The sequence below is a fragment of the Cyclopterus lumpus genome, chromosome 14 (genome assembly GCF_009769545.1).
Source record: "Cyclopterus lumpus isolate fCycLum1 chromosome 14, fCycLum1.pri, whole genome shotgun sequence".
NCBI classification, from domain to species: Eukaryota; Metazoa; Chordata; class Actinopteri; order Perciformes; family Cyclopteridae; genus Cyclopterus; species Cyclopterus lumpus.
In genome coordinates, this window is record NC_046979.1 from 10,128,802 (window position 1) to 10,146,518 (window position 17,717).

General features: G+C 39.8%; 1 protein-coding gene across 2 annotated transcripts in view; it reads left to right on the forward strand.

The window, feature by feature from the left end:
• Positions 1–17,717, forward strand: part of nrg2a (neuregulin 2a) — a 48,523-nt gene that overhangs the window by 19,819 nt on the left and 10,987 nt on the right. For both annotated transcript variants that reach the window (XM_034549722.1, XM_034549720.1), the window contains exons 4-5: positions 11,462–11,582; positions 14,982–15,058. In XM_034549722.1, the coding sequence (XP_034405613.1) occupies positions 11,462–11,582; positions 14,982–15,058 (198 nt within the window). The remainder of the gene's footprint in view (positions 1–11,461; positions 11,583–14,981; positions 15,059–17,717) is intronic.

The window sequence follows — 17,717 nt, forward strand, 5'->3', positions numbered from 1 at the left end:
GGGGTCTGGACAGGCATTCCTCTACGATGGCGGTCTGATTGCACCAAAATCTCAGGTCTTGACAGTTGGCGGGTTTGACCACAAAATCAGGATCCAATTTATGCTCTGTGGAACAAATAGTATGTTGTAATCTAAAAGACACGCATTGCACAAAACAAGTTGTTGTTAGCATGAGCATTGTGGTTGGAAAGGAAGGAAGAAGGAATTGATCCCGACTTTCGCATTTGGAAGCTAAACTAAAAAAGTATCTTAACAAGTTGCAGTATCACAATGTCTTCAGTTCTGCATGGTTTTCATAAATCTGAAAAGATGTTCCCAGAGATACATATAACATATATATATTTAAAATGATGTTGCTCTAGCTTAACAAGTTTTGAAAAAACCCTGATGATATTTACTGCAGCTGACCAAAATTAAGAAGTTGAAAATAACCTTGACGTAAAGGTCTACATTTGATATCTGAGCAAATGCTAAACAACGACCACACAAAACCAACAATTTAAATCTCAATCAATTATTTATACATTCCAAGGTAAAATGTCACGAACGGATATGACGTCTTACCTCACGGCAGCTGGAGCGTGTCAGAGTTTGTTTAGATTTTCATCCTCAATAGTGTTTAGTTCTGAGGCCGTCACAAAATGGTAACTTCACCCACGCTGCCACTTTGTTTTTGTTTATCGCCTCGGCCTTTCTGTATTAGCGCGCAGCATCCTGTGCAGTGGGAAGATCTAGAGATGGAAGAGTTTACTTCATGAGCGGATGAACACCCACAGCATCGTAAGCACGCATGGTGCATTATCACTGAGCCATCGGGGCACGGCATGGGCTGTCACGAACGGGTTCAGTGTTTACATACAGCGCAGGACGCAGGAGGACTTGAACCTTGCCATCCAAAGAAATTATATATTATGGGGAAATAGTTATTCATGATGAATAGAAACCAACTTGATCGGACAAGGTTGTTGCATGCCTGTTTTACGTGTAAGGAAACAAACACGTACTTGTTTTGGCTGCTTTTTTTGGCATCTAGGTATTTTTTTTATAAGCCTGGGGCTCATTTGTTTTGACTACGCGTATATTAACTGTATGGTTTGTGTTTGGTGACATTTTGTATCCCACATGTTGTGAACCCTTCTTTAAATGTCAGCTCAGTTTTCATGCAACATGAGCATAGTTTACTAAGAACTCCAACAACATCAATGTATTGTCACAGAAAACAGGTAATGTTAGGTGGTTGACTGATGACACATAAATCAGCCCCCTAATAAGTCGGTAATGTTATTGCTTTTTGACAAGTGCTATGCACGGTATGAGTTATTAGCTTTGTACATATATGGTAATATGGTTGAGAAGAAGAAGCTGCTAAATGCTATCATTGTCAGAATCAGAGAAAAATAAAGCAGTAAAAGATTTTAAATCAAAATAAATGCTTCTCAGAGCTTCATTATGTTTCGCTTGTTTTGTTAATTCAATTTAATCTCGTCCATCCGAAGCGATAAGTGGACGTCCTCAATCAAGTCTTTGCAAAAACAAGTAAGTCATTGAAAATCAAAACACATCTCACTTTGTAGGATATCCAGTAATCTAGCTGTGTTATGTGGGACAGCTAAGCCCTCAGTGTGAATGAGTGAGGATATTGCTATGTGTGTGGAAGGAAGCAGCTGTTACACTTGAAACGCTGAGTGATGTGAGCAGGAGGTGACATGAGGTATTACTGTGTGCAGGGCTTTGTTAACTCTTCCAGGGCCCGGGACACAACTTATCTGAGACTTCATTTAATAGCATTATCAAAGATTCCCTTTCAGGCCCCTCTCAGCTGTCCTGGTGGTCTTTCCCCGATGTTGACCCCCAACTGTTGATGACTGTGCAGGATTCTGTTTTGACTTGCCAAACAACTAATAAGCACTTCTGTGTTTGTTAATACTTATTCTAAAAAATATATCAATTGCATCATAAAGGCTTGCTTGTACTGGGTTAGTAAGTAATAATGAACAGTTTCTTGGAGGTCCAGTGAAAAAAAGCCAGCTCACTGATAACTATTGTTCACCCACATCAAACAAGAACCCTGCTCTTCCCATTACCGGTACTTACAGAATTGGACATGAGCAATACTGTGTGTCTTCAAACTTTTCCAAAGTTTTCTTTGAGCACAGGGGGAACATATACTTAACATTCCATTGCTTAAAGCACAGAAGTGTAGTACTATAGTTTGGTAACCACAGCTGTCTCTCATCCTAAACCTCCCATTACTCCATCACGCTGCTTCCTTTTGTTAGTGATGTTGTAACTGTACTCGTCACACTACTGTCGAGGTGAGTAAGTCCTTTCCCGGGGACTCTGTATGGGGTACGTCAGCACAGTGTAGAGGCCATTTCCTTTTGAGTGTGTAGGTGTGAACTGTGGATGGAACAGGCCTCTCTTTAATCACAGGTACACTCACAGGGAACTCATCCTTTAGTATACAGAGAGTGGCTGCCTAACAAAACAGCCGGGCTCCATTGGCCTATTTTCCGGACGTACAGCGAGTGTGGGTGGTGTGTGTGTATATGAGTGAAGGAGGGCCGTGGCACACACATACAAGTGTGCTTTCTGGCTTTTGGGGAACAGCAGAGGGAAAACCTTTAGGAGCAGCTGGCCACTACTGTAACTGTGAGCACAAGACCCAAATATGGAGCTGTGGTATATGTCTTCTGTATCTGGTACCAGAAGTGAGGGCCAGCTGTTGAAGATGAAGGGCAAAGAAAAGCTGTGGATGCTTCAGGTTTTGTCCTTTTAAAGTGATGAAATATGAAGAATAATTTTGCAAAACTAATATACTGTAATATTAATATATGGTTGTTTCTGTAGGTGATTTCTTTGTCTGTCCCGCTCATTAAAACTAAAGTTAAAGTCCCGATTTAAGAATGTGACTTAAGTAAAAGTACAAAAGTATTAGCATCAAAATATAATATTGGATTATAGATTTTATTGCATTATGTGTAAGAATCACTTTTAAAGTTGCAACTGGCCATCTTTCCAACCAGAAGTGACACTAGAGGGTTGACATACAAACTATAAAATAAGGCATTTTTATTAACTGAAAACATACTGTGAAAAGCTTAAAGTTCAAAGGAGAAAAAACTGAAACCGCTGCTGTAGTGACGTGTCAATTACAAGGTAGCCACGCCCTAAAGCACATCCTGCTTCATGGTCCATTTTTCTATAAATTGGATCATAATTTACAAAATGAACATCATGCTGTATTAAAGACTTGACACTTTATCACAATGTTTTCTGAGGTAATAAATCAAGTGAGAAGTCGGGTCATGTTCTTTTAGACTTTTTTACAACCAGAGGAGTCACCCCCTGCTGACCATTAGAAAGAATAATAATACGTTTTTATGGGCACTTTCGTATTGTCTTCACTATGCAGAACCGCACGCCGCCTGCTAGTAACTAATGTTATCAACAGTTTTTAATCAAGTACAAAAGAACAATATTTCACTCTAAAATGTAATGGAGTAATTAGTAACATCCACCATCAAATTTAGATAAAGGATATTATTTACAAAACTTGAAACGTTTCAGTGAAATTTACAGTTTACAGTTTACAGTTAAATCACGCTGGCTTCATGAAAATATATCTTTTTTTTAATCTAATCTTAAATTAGTCAGACGAGGCTTTAGTCACTGTTTGACACGTGTACATCCCCCATGATAAATCCTTATGCCCCAAATATTAAATTTTCTCCAGATTAAACAGTGGTGGACATCTGCTGTTGATCCCTGACTTGCTTCAGATGAGCAACATCTTGCTTCAGTATATTACTCCAACAGGTGAAGCTGGCAGAACAGAAGAGTGTCTTTTTTCAGAATATTCTATATTTATCTACAGAGTTTGAACAAAATATGGCACTAGGTTCACTTGCTCATATAGTGGATGACCATATGTACTGTACACATATGAGGAATTTTCTCTTTCACCGGAGTGATCTTGTGAGTTGATTCTTTGGTAATTGCATGCATGTTGTTTGTGATTAATTTCTAAGCATATGTCCCTGCTTGAAGGTGCCTTTGAAGGTTTTCTGCAGAGTTGTCATCTTGCTCCTTCTCACTTTGTGCTGCTCATCTGTGACGGCAGTAGCCAGAGAAAGATGCAAAGATGCACGCACAAGGATGCAGTAAACAATAGTTTCTCAGGTCAGAGTGGGAAAAAGCAACAGGCATCCATAGACTGAAAAACAAAGAAGTGCGGTAGCATAACGCTGAGCCTGAGCTGCTTTTGAAAGGAGCCGCCCTGTCTGGGAAACACCATGTGTCACTTTGTTGCCAACTGTACACATTCTGGTGGCCGCCACGCCAGCGGCCATACCAGCACCCGTTTGTGCAACCGCACCATACCCTGCCTTTTCCTAAGTGCACTTTGCTTCTTTGACATGCATTCGCAGCTGTTGTGCAATCACACACTGGGCTGCTCTTTGATTTCACTTCAGTGCTGAGACAATTGAGGCAGGCAAGACCAGGCATATCAGCTATGTGACTGAAAAATTGTAATAGGAGACAAGAATATAAAAGAAGACACACTGGTTGTGGCAGTGGCAGTCTAGATGAAGAGTGGGTGGTAGATTAATGTTCCTGGCAGGCTCCATTTTGTTCATTTCTAAACATTCCTGTTTCATATTGAAGGTGTTTGAATTGTCGATAATTTTCTATTGAAAAAAAAAGCATTAAGTGTGCTTTCGTTCATAATGGGTTCTTTTGTGAGTCCTACCTCAAGTAAATAGTAATTTAATTCCTCTTTGGGTATTTGTATGAAATCTTTCTTGCTCCTTTTAAACTCTGTACAACATGCTGGAAGACACAGATGCTGGATGTCGCCATTGATTGGGTGTGCCGACAGTATAGTGTATGTGTGGAAGTAGGTCCGTGCATGTTTCTTGTTGGCTTTGGCAAGCTGAAATATATTTTCCAACTTAAGATCCTGTCGACAAACCTCCTTTCTCAACCCACCTCTTCCCTTCATTACTCCTGTATCCATCTCTTGTTTTGTTTTACTTCCTTCTTTTTGGTTTCTGTTTTTTTCTTTGATTGCTGCTACATTTGTCTGGACTTGAGCTCCTGTCAAAATATGTTGCCATGCTAAATCTGAAAATGAATGTGTTGCATTATAATAAAGTATCAATCTTTCATACATAGAAACTTGCAGCACATGCAATGTCTGCAAACAAGGTCCAGGCATGTATCTTCTTTGTTATTGGTGCAATTTCTCCACTTTCTATAGAACTATAATACCTCTTTTATGCAAGCTTGATCTTAACCCTCAGTGCACATCCTCTTTCACCACATCAGACCATCTGTCAACAACTTCATATTGAACAAGAACCACACACATGTTGTTCTTTTGTGCTTTTTTGTTACCTTTTTATCTTATTAATTCATTCCATCCTGGATAGAGATTCTTGTCAGATTGGAGACTTGGCCATAATGCAGTCCAAGTGTAGCAAGGATGAATGCAATATGAATTAGCCTCTAGTACAGAGATAAAAGATCTTGGACCCAGCTGTAACAGGAGACATGTCAGACATTCTCTGCCAAGTGTCGGGAGGTTAGTGGAGGGGGGCTCCCAACTTTGTTCTGCATCATAAAACTGACTTGTATCTGTAATAGCTCTGCATATCTGGGTGGCAGAGCCATTACAGAAATCGTCCTCTTTATGCGTCTCCTGAAGGTTGAGTACTTAAGACATTCATCACTTTCCCATCTGACAGATTTTTATTTTTATGTTTGATTTGTGTTGATGTATATTACACGGTGAAAGAAAGAGTTAAAGCCCCTGTGTGGTTTTGCTGTATGTTGCCACCTGTTGACACTCTACTGCCCAGTTTTATATATATATATATATACTATATATATATTTAAAAAAAATATTTTCAAGATTTTAATGGGAGATATAGATTTGAGTTTTTGGACCTTCGTGTCCTTTAATCTTCCTTGCTTCACTGCAGAATTGTAGTGTTGGCTGAGACAGACCTGGTCTGCACACTGTTCTCTCTCACTGACACACTCTCAAATAAGCTCCATAATTTATACATTTTATCCTGATAGCATTGCTTTTAAGAATGAAAACACAAAGCCGTAACAAAGTCCAGATGGAACCGCTGATTGAATAACTGGTCTTGGCTTTCTTCCTGCGCAGAATCAAATTCTGGCTCATGTTTTGAGATGGCTTTCTGTTCAATTGCAGCGCAGAAGTGGAAAAGATTAAGCCGACCAGAGGTAAATTAGCAACATTTGTCATAAATTAGAGGCACATGTGTATAACTTTGCACCATAGACAGCCAATTGAAAATGTACTTCATTATCCAATTCAGCGTCTGGTTTGGGAGGTGCAGTGCCAGGCTGGGATTCAGTGTGAGCACTTTTCTGTTTGCTGCATATGCACGGGTGCCTCAACAGGAAGAAAAACGGTGCTATAGGGACCCCTCTCTTTTCATTTTTATGATTTTCCTAGAATCCTTTGGAGAGCGTGGAAAGACAGGCATGTTTATGAAGGTTTCCAGATGGTCCTGCCTGCACCCCCAGCTTTTCTTTTCAGTTCTTGGGCCATGAAGGATTAATCAAAGTCAGCGGCAAGGCCTGATGGCTAAACACTGTGTCTTTCACTAACCGAGAGGAAACCCCTCTTCAACTCCAACTCAGATTCAGCCCCAGGGCTACAGGGCAGAGGAAAGTTGAAACCCAGGGTTAGAAAACTAAGCAAACTTAACTAATCCCTGGTCACATAAGTGCAGATAAACAAACTCTGTTTCGCAGAGCCGCTGATCTCCTCCATGGGTTAAAGGAATTTGTGTCCGACATCTAGCCAGGAAAGCAGTCAACCTTGACGAAAACAACTTAACTCCTTTGTGATGTGGGGGATTGTGCCGCATGATATTTATGTTTTTTTCTCTGTTACATGTAAAGACTTTAATGGAGCTTGGTATCATTCTGGCGATGACTCAAATGATGCAGTGATAGAACGCATTCGCACCGCAATGCAAGATGAGCATGCAACACAGAGATTGCTATGATCAGGCTATGGTCTCTCTTTAATCAACCGTCTTTAGCCTCAGCATTACCGCCTCGCCTCTTGGGGATGCACATAAAAGTGCTGTCTGCGGAAAGAGGCTGACAACCATAAAAAACACTAAAGGGGACATAGAACTAAACAGCTCATTTCCGAATAAGACAAAGCTATTTTAGTTAACGGTGCTGCCCACTGTTGTCCTTCCCTCAATTACCACTTCAAAACACTATTTAGAGGAAACAATCTTTCAGTTGACAGGACTAACTGGAGCAGGTGGAACAAAGAGATGAAGGACAGACAGAATACGTGTCTTGATTGGTTCGTGAAATAAATTGTTTGAATTACACAGTGTGTGTGTGGGGGGGTGGGGGGGGGAGTGAAACCAATATATATAACTGATGCATGACAGTGCAATGTACTGTCTTTGTTTGACACATGCTGGAATCACTGCCACATTAACCCGGCTGAACAGCTGCTCTACACGATGATGATTCACTACACATGTGATATGAATTGCTGTGGTCTGTTCACAGCAGCCCCACTTAATGATCACAAATGAGTCCAACGCTGTTCACATACAATAACTTGCTTTGGATAAAACCAAATAATACAGAGCACAAACAGTCAAACACAGATTGAGAAAAGACATACACTGTCAGAGGTTGCAGTGATCATGGAATGTATATGTAACCTTACAGTGGTCCAAACAACGCGATATGTTGAAAACCAAACAGTTGATAACAGTTGTTTCAGAGCTTAACATTGTTGTCAAATTGCAGATTTGTTATATTTAGTTGGAGACGGTTTCAGTTATTGAGGAAATGTATTTTCATAAAGGCTCGCCAAAAGTCCTCTTGTGAGCCACACTGTACAATAACTTAAATAGTGTTTTTCATTCACACCGTACGCCCCTACATGAGATGCTCCTCTGTTGTTTGTATTTGTATCCTTAACCCTGTTAATACATTTGAAGGCCTTGTCATTAGTTTTAATCTGAAGTAAACATGTGGTGCAGCCTGAGTAAACACTGAGCCAGATCACCTCAGAAATCCCAGCTTGTGTATTATCACTGGGTACAAGGTCTGCGTGTACCTTTCCTTGTATGGGTTTTCTAATAAGTGACTACCGGCGATTTCTGTGGTGGTTGTGGTTTGTCACGTTAAAGTGCAATTAGACTCGAGTCCAGGGGCCCGAAAACATTTAGGGTCACCACAACTCTTGCTGTTTGTCTGTTGTTAGATGGTGGACTGCCTTTTTACGTTAAAATATCTAAAGGGAAAGAGAGAATGAGAAAGTTTTTCAGTCGTTTGTCAGTGAGTAAATGGCCTTCTGATTTATTGTACAATAATATTGTTTCTGAATAACGATTGTTAATCAGAATGTTATTCTTTGTTTTTGCTTACTTGTTACTTGTTGTTGGAACAGATCATCATATATGCCAGACTCCAGGAGGATAGTGCATAATCTAATCAGCAATAGACAACATACAAATCTAAGATTCCATAATGTGGTTAAGTTCAGGGAAACAAAGACACTTTGGTTACATTTAGGGAAAGCTTCTGGATTTGGTTTCAAAGTTAGAATAAACACGTCACCAAATTGTATTATTTACATTTTTTATTTAACCAAGATCACAATTTTGTTCCTAACCTTAACCAAAGACTGTGAGTGTCTAAACATGAACATAAATGTAATGCTTAAGTTACTTCAAACGGATATTGTTGAGAAACAAATATGTTTTCATTTTTCTAAATGAAAACATATTCCAGGCCACATTTATTTATCTCATGACAGAAATGCCAACAAACTAATTGATTGGTTGCTGCTACATTTCATGGAAACACAATCACATGTTTATCTTTTTTTTTTTTAATGACCTGCTAACTCATGAAGTTCATCTTGACCTGATGGGTTGTTGGCGCCAACCGAATAGTGACAGTATTTATGATGAAGGCTGCAGTAGCTGACGCTTGTACAGAAAGTCCATGGCATCTCAGGGACGTCAACATTTTACAGCTGCTCAGCAGGTTTTTACATACTATTGTCAAGTTTTACAGGTTTATTATAAAACCTGAAGAGGGTGCACCAGTGTGATTTATAGAGGATCTCTGCATCAGTTTAGTTGCAGTTCGCTCACTTTGGCCTCAATCAAAGAAGCCAAACTTCAACCTTTACACGTAATAATCTAAATCGTTGCAGCTCTAGTGGTTGATAGTTTCTGTTGCTTTCAAGTGTTCTGGGATTTTGTGCTCACAGACATCCTGCAAACAGAACTGTTCCTCACTCCTCTGTGTTACAACAGTGTGTCTGCTATGGGGAAGTAATTGCAGGAAACAAAGGAAAGAAGGGAGGATGGCAGAGAAAAGGAGGAGAGAAGAAAAGCATGTTGACACTTTCTGTGTCAAAGGATTGGATTTCAGTTGGTGACTGCATGCAAACAGATTGTTTGTATTGGGTTTACGTGCCAACCAAAACAACTAGAAGCAATTATTAATATTTCTGGAGATATATATCTTACATATATTGATGTTTATTTATTTACAGTTATGGAGAGTGATCAGATTGTTTTGCAAAATTAAGTGAAGACAATGTCACCACAAATGCATTTTTTAAACCACTGAGCTCCACCAATGTCTTTGCCTGGACATTGAATTATCTGAAAGTATTGTACCTTTGTCTGGTTCTGGATCTTTCTAATCCAAAATGTCATACAAATCTGGCCAACGGTGTACAGTGGGTGGCCTGCTGAATATTTAAATTTGAATATGCCCATGGAACCGCTGTGTGAAAAGGAATCTGTGACCTTAAAACAGACAAAAGTAGGTTGTGGTTGATAAGAATATATTTGAAGGTCAAAGAGCAAAAGCATATAGCCTTGCAGTCACAGTATCAATCACCAAAACTAAAATGCATTCTCAAAAAGAACCAGATCATAGAAGTTATCTTTTTGACAAAATAAATGATGAGAACCAGTAAAACAGTCAGTACAGCGAAACAGATTTGGTGTGACCAGTAGCCAAATAAACTTGTCCAGGGTTCAAACATCAGCCTTGATCCTCTCCGTGTGAAGTTGACATGTTCTCCACCTCCCTGTGTGGGTTTTCTCCGGGTCGTCTGTTTTTCACCCACAGTCCACCCACATGTACGCCAGGTGGACTGGAGATGATGTGTGAGCACGATTGTCTACGTGTTAGGACGCCCCTGCAGAGGACTGATGATGTGTCCAGGACGCTCCCCTCCCTTCCACCAGTGCATTCTGGGACGGGCCACTGCCCCAGATAGAGATCCACTCAGCTTGTTTCGCTGCCTTTTGTGTAGCGTGTTTTACAGTTGGAGACTGCTCAAGGCTTCTATTTTGAGCGTAGGAGGATTTTACAATGTTTTCAGGTTCCTTCCTCCCGACTGCTTTGACTGATCTTTTTTTATGAGGCGTTTTACATGCCAGCACAACGAGTGAGAGGTCAGGTGTGACGATGAGGTAGTTCTGATTAACTGGTAGACTTGGAAATGTTTTCGGAACATTTTTTGAGGTGACTGGATGAGTGCTGTGTTATGTTGAACACATTAAAACATCTTTAGGAAACTTTAGCAAAGAATAACATGACAGCCTATGACTTACTTGTATCATTACACATATAATACCTTTTTAACTCCAATAACAAAAGCTCAGTTATAAAAGCTCAGTTATAAATCACAATCTTCAACCATGTAACAAATGGGAGTTGTGAAATCTATTCGGAGCCAACGGCCCAGCTGAGTAAAATTTTCTTGCAACTGTCTTGTCACAACACAACTGATGTAATTGTGACGGTCTTCCAATCTGCTTTATTGTTACCAACACATGCTGCGAAGGTGCCAATAGCGCGCGTTTCAATCATGTGTCGACGTCTGGCACACTCCTCCCTCCTCAAGCCCAATCCTGCCACTGTGTACCTCTGTCAGCACTCCCCTTCCTTCAGATGTCCCTGCTTTGGTCCCGATAAGCAGACTTCATCCCAAACATATTATATCTATTCAGGCGGGAGGATTAAGTGCAGATACATGACATTTAGGGCCATTCCGAGGACCTGAGTCAACGTGTAAACAACTTCTACGCGATGTCAGGGAAATATTTATCTTTCCTCATAGAACTTCTTGAGATAGTGTCAACACTGCTTAGAGGCACAATCACATTTGTGGATGTAAAACGAAGAGTTCTTGTGGAAAGACAAGTGTATAATATGAGTAAAGCTGGGAATACTTGTGGAAATGCAAGACTACTGATAAAAATAACAAGCAGGTTCATATTAAATGAAAATCCTGTGTGTGATCATGTATCATGATGCTGCCGTATTTCTTCCCTAAATCAGCATCATCAAGACAGAGAGTCAAATTTGCAAAACAAATGTGTTTTTTCTCTGTGTTTTTTCTCAGTAACCACAACGCCATCTCCAGGCTCGGGCCACGCCAGTAGATGCAACGACACAGACAAGGCCTACTGTGTGAATGGTGGCGACTGTTACTTCATACATGGTATAAATCAGATCTCCTGCAAGTGAGTTACCTTCATTTGCTTTTTTTATTCATCTCGATAATGTAACTTTCATTGTCAACCTTTCTTCCCTTGTGTCACAGTCTTAATGAGAACTCCCTTCATGACTATTTTTACTCTAGTAATATTCCTAACTACTCATTTATTTGATCCTCCTGTTTATTTTCCTGATAGCACTTGATTTCCGTTCTTCTTTCTTTTCAGCAGCAGCAGCAACACATCACAGGAAAATGCTGCCAGTCTGCCTAACTACCCACCTGTTGTGTATTTTAACACTAATAATGGAGTGAGGCGGCGGTGTGCTCATCCTTTTAAGTCATGTTTAGTGTACAGGAGGGCTGGCCATGAAAAGCCTTTTCAAAATGTCATGAGTCACTGGTTTAGTGGAGAGCAAATATTTATGCCTGTTAGAGGCCCCCAGTGAGGTAAATAGAATCATTGCTTACATTTGAGGTTCTTGGCAGAAGGGATCAAGACCCGTGTGTAAAGTGCACTGCAGCAACATGTATCTCTGCTTTTCAGGAGGAAAACAGGTTGACATTATCTCTTTTTTTAACTTTAAGATTTACATTTGAGTTTGCATTAGACTCGAGGTGAAGAGACATTATTTTACGCAATCTTCAGGAGGAGTTCAAAATCAACCGTTTTCTTTCTATTTATCAGAACACTGAGAAACATGTGTAGAGATGCATTGATTATATAAGTCATTTTAAAAACAAAAGTTCCAAACATTAACTTGTTTCCAGCTTCTCAAATGTGAATATTGGCTGTTTTCCTTCGTCTTCCATCATATTAAACTGAATATTTCTGACTATAGATCGAACAAAAAAATCTATTTGAATATGTCAACTTGTGCTTTTGGTAATTGTAATTTACAGACCAAAAGACATCAATTAATCCAGATAATAATTGTCAAATGAATTACTAATGAAAAGGATGTTATAGTTGCTGCCTTAATAATGCAATAAAACCAATGTAATAGTGTACTTATAACACACAATATGCAGATTATCTCTCATTATGGTTGTCAAAGATGATGTTGCATGTTCTTCTCCACCATATGTCATGATCGCATAAGTCCTCTGGCTGGTTTCATATAGAACTGAAACATTGGCGAGGCTTCTGTGCCCAGTTGGCTCAAGGAAGAATGCTCGACAAGCAATGAGGACATGGCTGCAACAGCCGTTCAATACGCTGTGTACAAATTGGAAGCAGCAATAACTCAATTGCTGCAGCTAATTAACTCACGACCGGGGCATGGGTCCAGAAAAGTTGGATAATGCAGTGAAGGCCTGCAGGGATTTGTTGCCCCTCAGCCATCTCATTCAATACAGGCCAAGCTTCAGTGGGTATTACTCACTGGCTAAACAAGTCCTGCAGACAGCTAGCCCTACTTTAATGCCCTGCTCCTTCACTTTGAAGTATAAATTATGTTTTATGGAGACGTCAGGTTAATACACGACCCAAAGTAAGTAGCTCATGAAAGTAAACACATTTTTTTCTGATGATTTCCATCCTGTTAATGACTTGTAAAAAAGGAATTTAGCCTCATTTGAATATATCATAAAAAAAATATTCACAAAATGATTCACAGAATTAATAAGCGTAAAAATGTATGTTAGTGTCCTCACATTTAGTTAGATCTTTTTTAGTATCATATTTCTAACATAGTATCTATATGGGTCTTTATGGTGTGACAATAGTACGGGGTAAGTAAAATAGTAAGTTAAACACGTTTAGTGTTTAGATTTTTCTAATAAAAGGAAATTATTTCTTCAGAAAAACAAGAAAAAAAAAAAGCAGAATCATGAACAAGGTGCATTGGAACTTTTAACAAATGAACTCTCTGGGACTTGAGAGAGCAATGGATTGTGTAAGTCTGCTGTATATACATATGTAGAATATAAGTATAGGTCCTGCTGTATGTCTCCTAACACATGGTAAAACCTTCAGGTTTTTTCTCCTAAATGTTTATTTCTTGATCAAAGTATAATAAATAATGAAAGTGATTTATTTTAAACTAAAGATAAAAGAGTGGTAATAGAGTTTGCAGCTGCACCACTACGAGCATTTGCACGCTCATCTGATTTTTAAATGATGCAGTGACAGTTTATTTCTTTCATCTTTCAGCCAAGTTTCCTTGGTCTAGGTGGTGCTATCCCACCAGTTAAACACCATCGCTCAGGATGAGTAATTTAATGCTGAATGTTATGGTGCTCCTGGGAGGCGTTGTGTGAAACCAGTAAATCACGAGCAATGACCTTTGTTGGACTGGTGGTCTAGTTGTGAATGTGAGTGGAATGTCGGTTCCCCTAAAAGACCAACTACTCATCCTAATGGGATTATAATGAGGAAATATGGTTTGGCTCAATGCACTTGATGCTGCTGATACAGTAGTCTGTATACAGTAACAACAATATATACAAACTACAGGTCAGAAAATGTTTCTTGACTGATTTATATCTCAAACCAGATTTAAAGAGAGTTGTCCCGCCATGTGTCTGCTTTAAAGAGATCTCCTCAATGAAATTGCTGTTTGAGAAATGGAAATTCAGGATTTTATTTCTTCTTGATTTGACCACTTTTCCTTTGTCACATTTGGAGGTTATGAACACATACCAGGCTCTCGACAGGCACCAGCAGAGGAAAGCATATTACCCCATTTTCGGTTTCCTAGATTTGAGTTATTAATCATAAAGCAGTGGATTGCTAATTTACAGATACCCTGAACTTATTTATTCATTTATACTAATGATTTTTTCTCTCATCCCCCAAAATACAGACTAAACTCTATATATTGCTTTTCATATAATCCTTTGTAAACATGCCTTTTATTTACTTTTTTATTTTTACAGATCATTTTTTCTATATATTTTAATATTATATTCTAGTATACTGTGGGTCGCAGTTTTTGTTTATATTGTTTTTCTTTTCATTTAAAAAAGAAACAGTGAAAAAGTGTATTGGTTGTTAAGTGTCTTACCTTATATTTAGTCAATTAGCGTTGATAATAATTATTCATTTATTTTTTATTGAAATATGATCTTGTCACTAAAGTTGGATCATCTTTGGAAGTGACAATCCCAGTTTCTTGCTGCATGCATATGGCTTCACTATGACCTTAAACTTTATGTAATTTAGCTGACGCTTTTATCCAAAGCGACTTAAAATCATGTTACATTCATACACTGTAGAACAGCTACAGGGAACAATTCAGGGTTAAGTGTCTTGCTCAAGGACACCTCAACTAGGACGGGGATGGAACCGCCAACCCCATGATTGAAAGACGGACCTGCTAACCACTGACCCACAGTGTTTGAAAGGATTTAAACCCAGAATATTTACAGTGCACATCACTTCCTGTGTTTTCCCTTTTCATAACACTTGTCTGCTCCTTCCCAGATGTCCGGATGGATACTTCGGCCCACGATGCTTACAGACTGAGCCACTGCGGTCGTATATGCCCAATCCTTATAAAAGTATGTCCACTTGATATGAGCAGCTGAGAACAGAGACACAGTTGTCACTGGATTACCTCTGTGGACTCCTGCTGCCTCCCCTCGCCCCCCAGTTCTCTTCCTCTTTCTCCTCCTCTTTCTCCTTCTCAGGTCAACACGCAATGAGCTGTGCACGACACCGTGTACGCGGTGGTGTCATCCATGGGAACACTCTGGTTCTGCTGTCTTTAGTGGTGCTATTGTTCTAATTCTCTCTCTCTCTCTCTCCCTCCCTCTCTCCCTCCCTCTTCACGTTTTCTTACGCATACTCTCCTTTTCACTCCACCCTTGCCTTCTCTCTCTTTCTGTCTTCTATCTCTTTCTCACTCACCCACCACCCTGCTCCTCCCTCTCTTTTTGTGGCTTTGTTTCTTTCCATCAGGTGTCCAAATGACTTTACTGGTGATCGCTGTCAAACCTACGTTATGGCCAGTTTCTACCGTATGTCAATTTCCTCTTCTGTCACTCTGTCGGACTGTCTTCGTGTCATACGTGCATGCTGGGTGTAGAGAGATTGCATTAATTTCCTGTTATTACCTAATAGTGTAGTTGCGTCTTGTGCCTTTCCAATGACTCATTCACAAGTTGGCACAGTTTAGTAGAGTCTGTTATTGTGTTTGGTCTGCATGTGATATTGTGTGCCCTTTAATTTGCAGTGTGTCGCATGCACACTCTCAGAATACGAGCTTATAGTTAGTTTGATGGCAACAAGTAGGCGGCTGAATTTAGGTGCTTTGTGGTTGTTGATTTGCACAAAGTCAGCTGCATGTAACAACACCGTCAAATGGCAAAAGAGTTACTAAAACCCTAACTTTATCTCACTAACTAATGATGCTTGTTCATGCAATCAGCTGCAAACACAAGCATGTCCAATTCTATTGGAGCTGACAGAGAAATGGGTCTGAACAACTAGCATTTAAGTAATCGGCATGACAAATGACTGAATGACTGTAGTGGTGCACTGATAAATAATTGTTTCTTGAGGGGCCAACAAGATAAGTCATGTAGGATTTCCCCATAAATATAGTAGTGTCAAAATGTGATGCCTTTTAATGTGCATCTATAAGAATGTAGGTTGTCAATGAGCCAGCATGACAAAATGTCACGCATTCTTAATTTTAATTCTTCTTAAACATCAAAGTCAAAAACCTCATCATGTTAGTGTTCTTGCTCAAAGTATAATATACATGCACAGACGGGCACAGAGACATTTTTTGCTCACTTTCTGATCAACCGCAGAACGTGCTGCAGACCTCAGTTTCTTCCGGACTCTAGTAAACGCCAGAACGTTGCTACCTTTGCTCCAGAGGTAAATGTCCATAGCAAAGAGTTCACTAGAGTGGCGTGTCAAAGCGCTTCGCCTGGGGTAATAGAAGCCAACCCTGCACCCCTTGACACGGCAACATCAGAAAACACATCCATCAAATGTAAAATTAGATTAGATGAAGCTTTGTGGAAAACAATGGCTTGATAGATCTTGCCTTGAAGGTTTTCTGAATTGAAAACCATCCACTATTACCTGTTGGCAGATTACTTAAAGTATAGATAGATAGATAGATAGATAGACAGACAGACATACAGACAGACAGATAGATAGATAGATAGACAGATAGAAAGACAGACAGACAGACAGATAGATAGATAGATAGACAGACAGACAGACAGACAGACAGACAGATAGATAGATAGACGGACAGACATACAGACAGATAGACAGATAGACAGACAGACAGACAGACAGACAGACAGATAGATGGACGGACGGACAGACAGACAGACAGATAGATAGATAGATAGATAGATAGACAGACAGACAGACAGACATACAGACAGACAGATAGATAGACAGACAGACAGACAGACAGACAGACAGACAGACAGACAGACAGATAGATAGACAGACAGACAGACAGACAGATAGATAGATAGATGGACAGACGGACAGACAGAGAGACAGACATACAGACAGATAGATAGACAGACAGACAGACAGACAGACAGATAGATAGATAGATGGACGGACGGACGGACAGACAGACAGACAGACATATAGATAGATAGACGGACAGACAGACGGACAGACAGACAGACAGACAGACAGACAGACAGATAGATACTGTATTCATCCCCAGGAGGAAATTTGGTTGTAGCAAGCAAGGTAAACATAAAATATCTCAAGTGATATTGAGAGCAGTGACTCTCTGAAAGACGGAAGCATACATAGGCCACAACGATACCGTCTGGTAATAATATATAATTAAATGCACAGCCTATATTCATGGCAGATAAAAGCAAAAATCTCTGCTTATCAATCTTTCTGCAGATTTGGCAGCGTCATGTCTATGCAAGCCCATGTGGTTCAATTTCAGTTGAATAACTAACTGCATCTGCTTTTAGAGGTTTTCCGATGTTGCCTACAGAGTCTCATCGCTGCAGTCTGACTTGTAGAGCTCACACATACTGTTTGTTGTATGTTGGCTAAGAGCACAATGCGAAAACCCCCTTCTTAAGTGCAAGTAATTTCATCTCACATTAAGTCGTAATGCACTGTGCTGAAATTACTTGTTTTTTTGGCAGCGCAGACAGTGGTGTGTGGGAGCTACACTGTTTTCCGCATTCTGTCTAACCTCAGTGCAGCTGT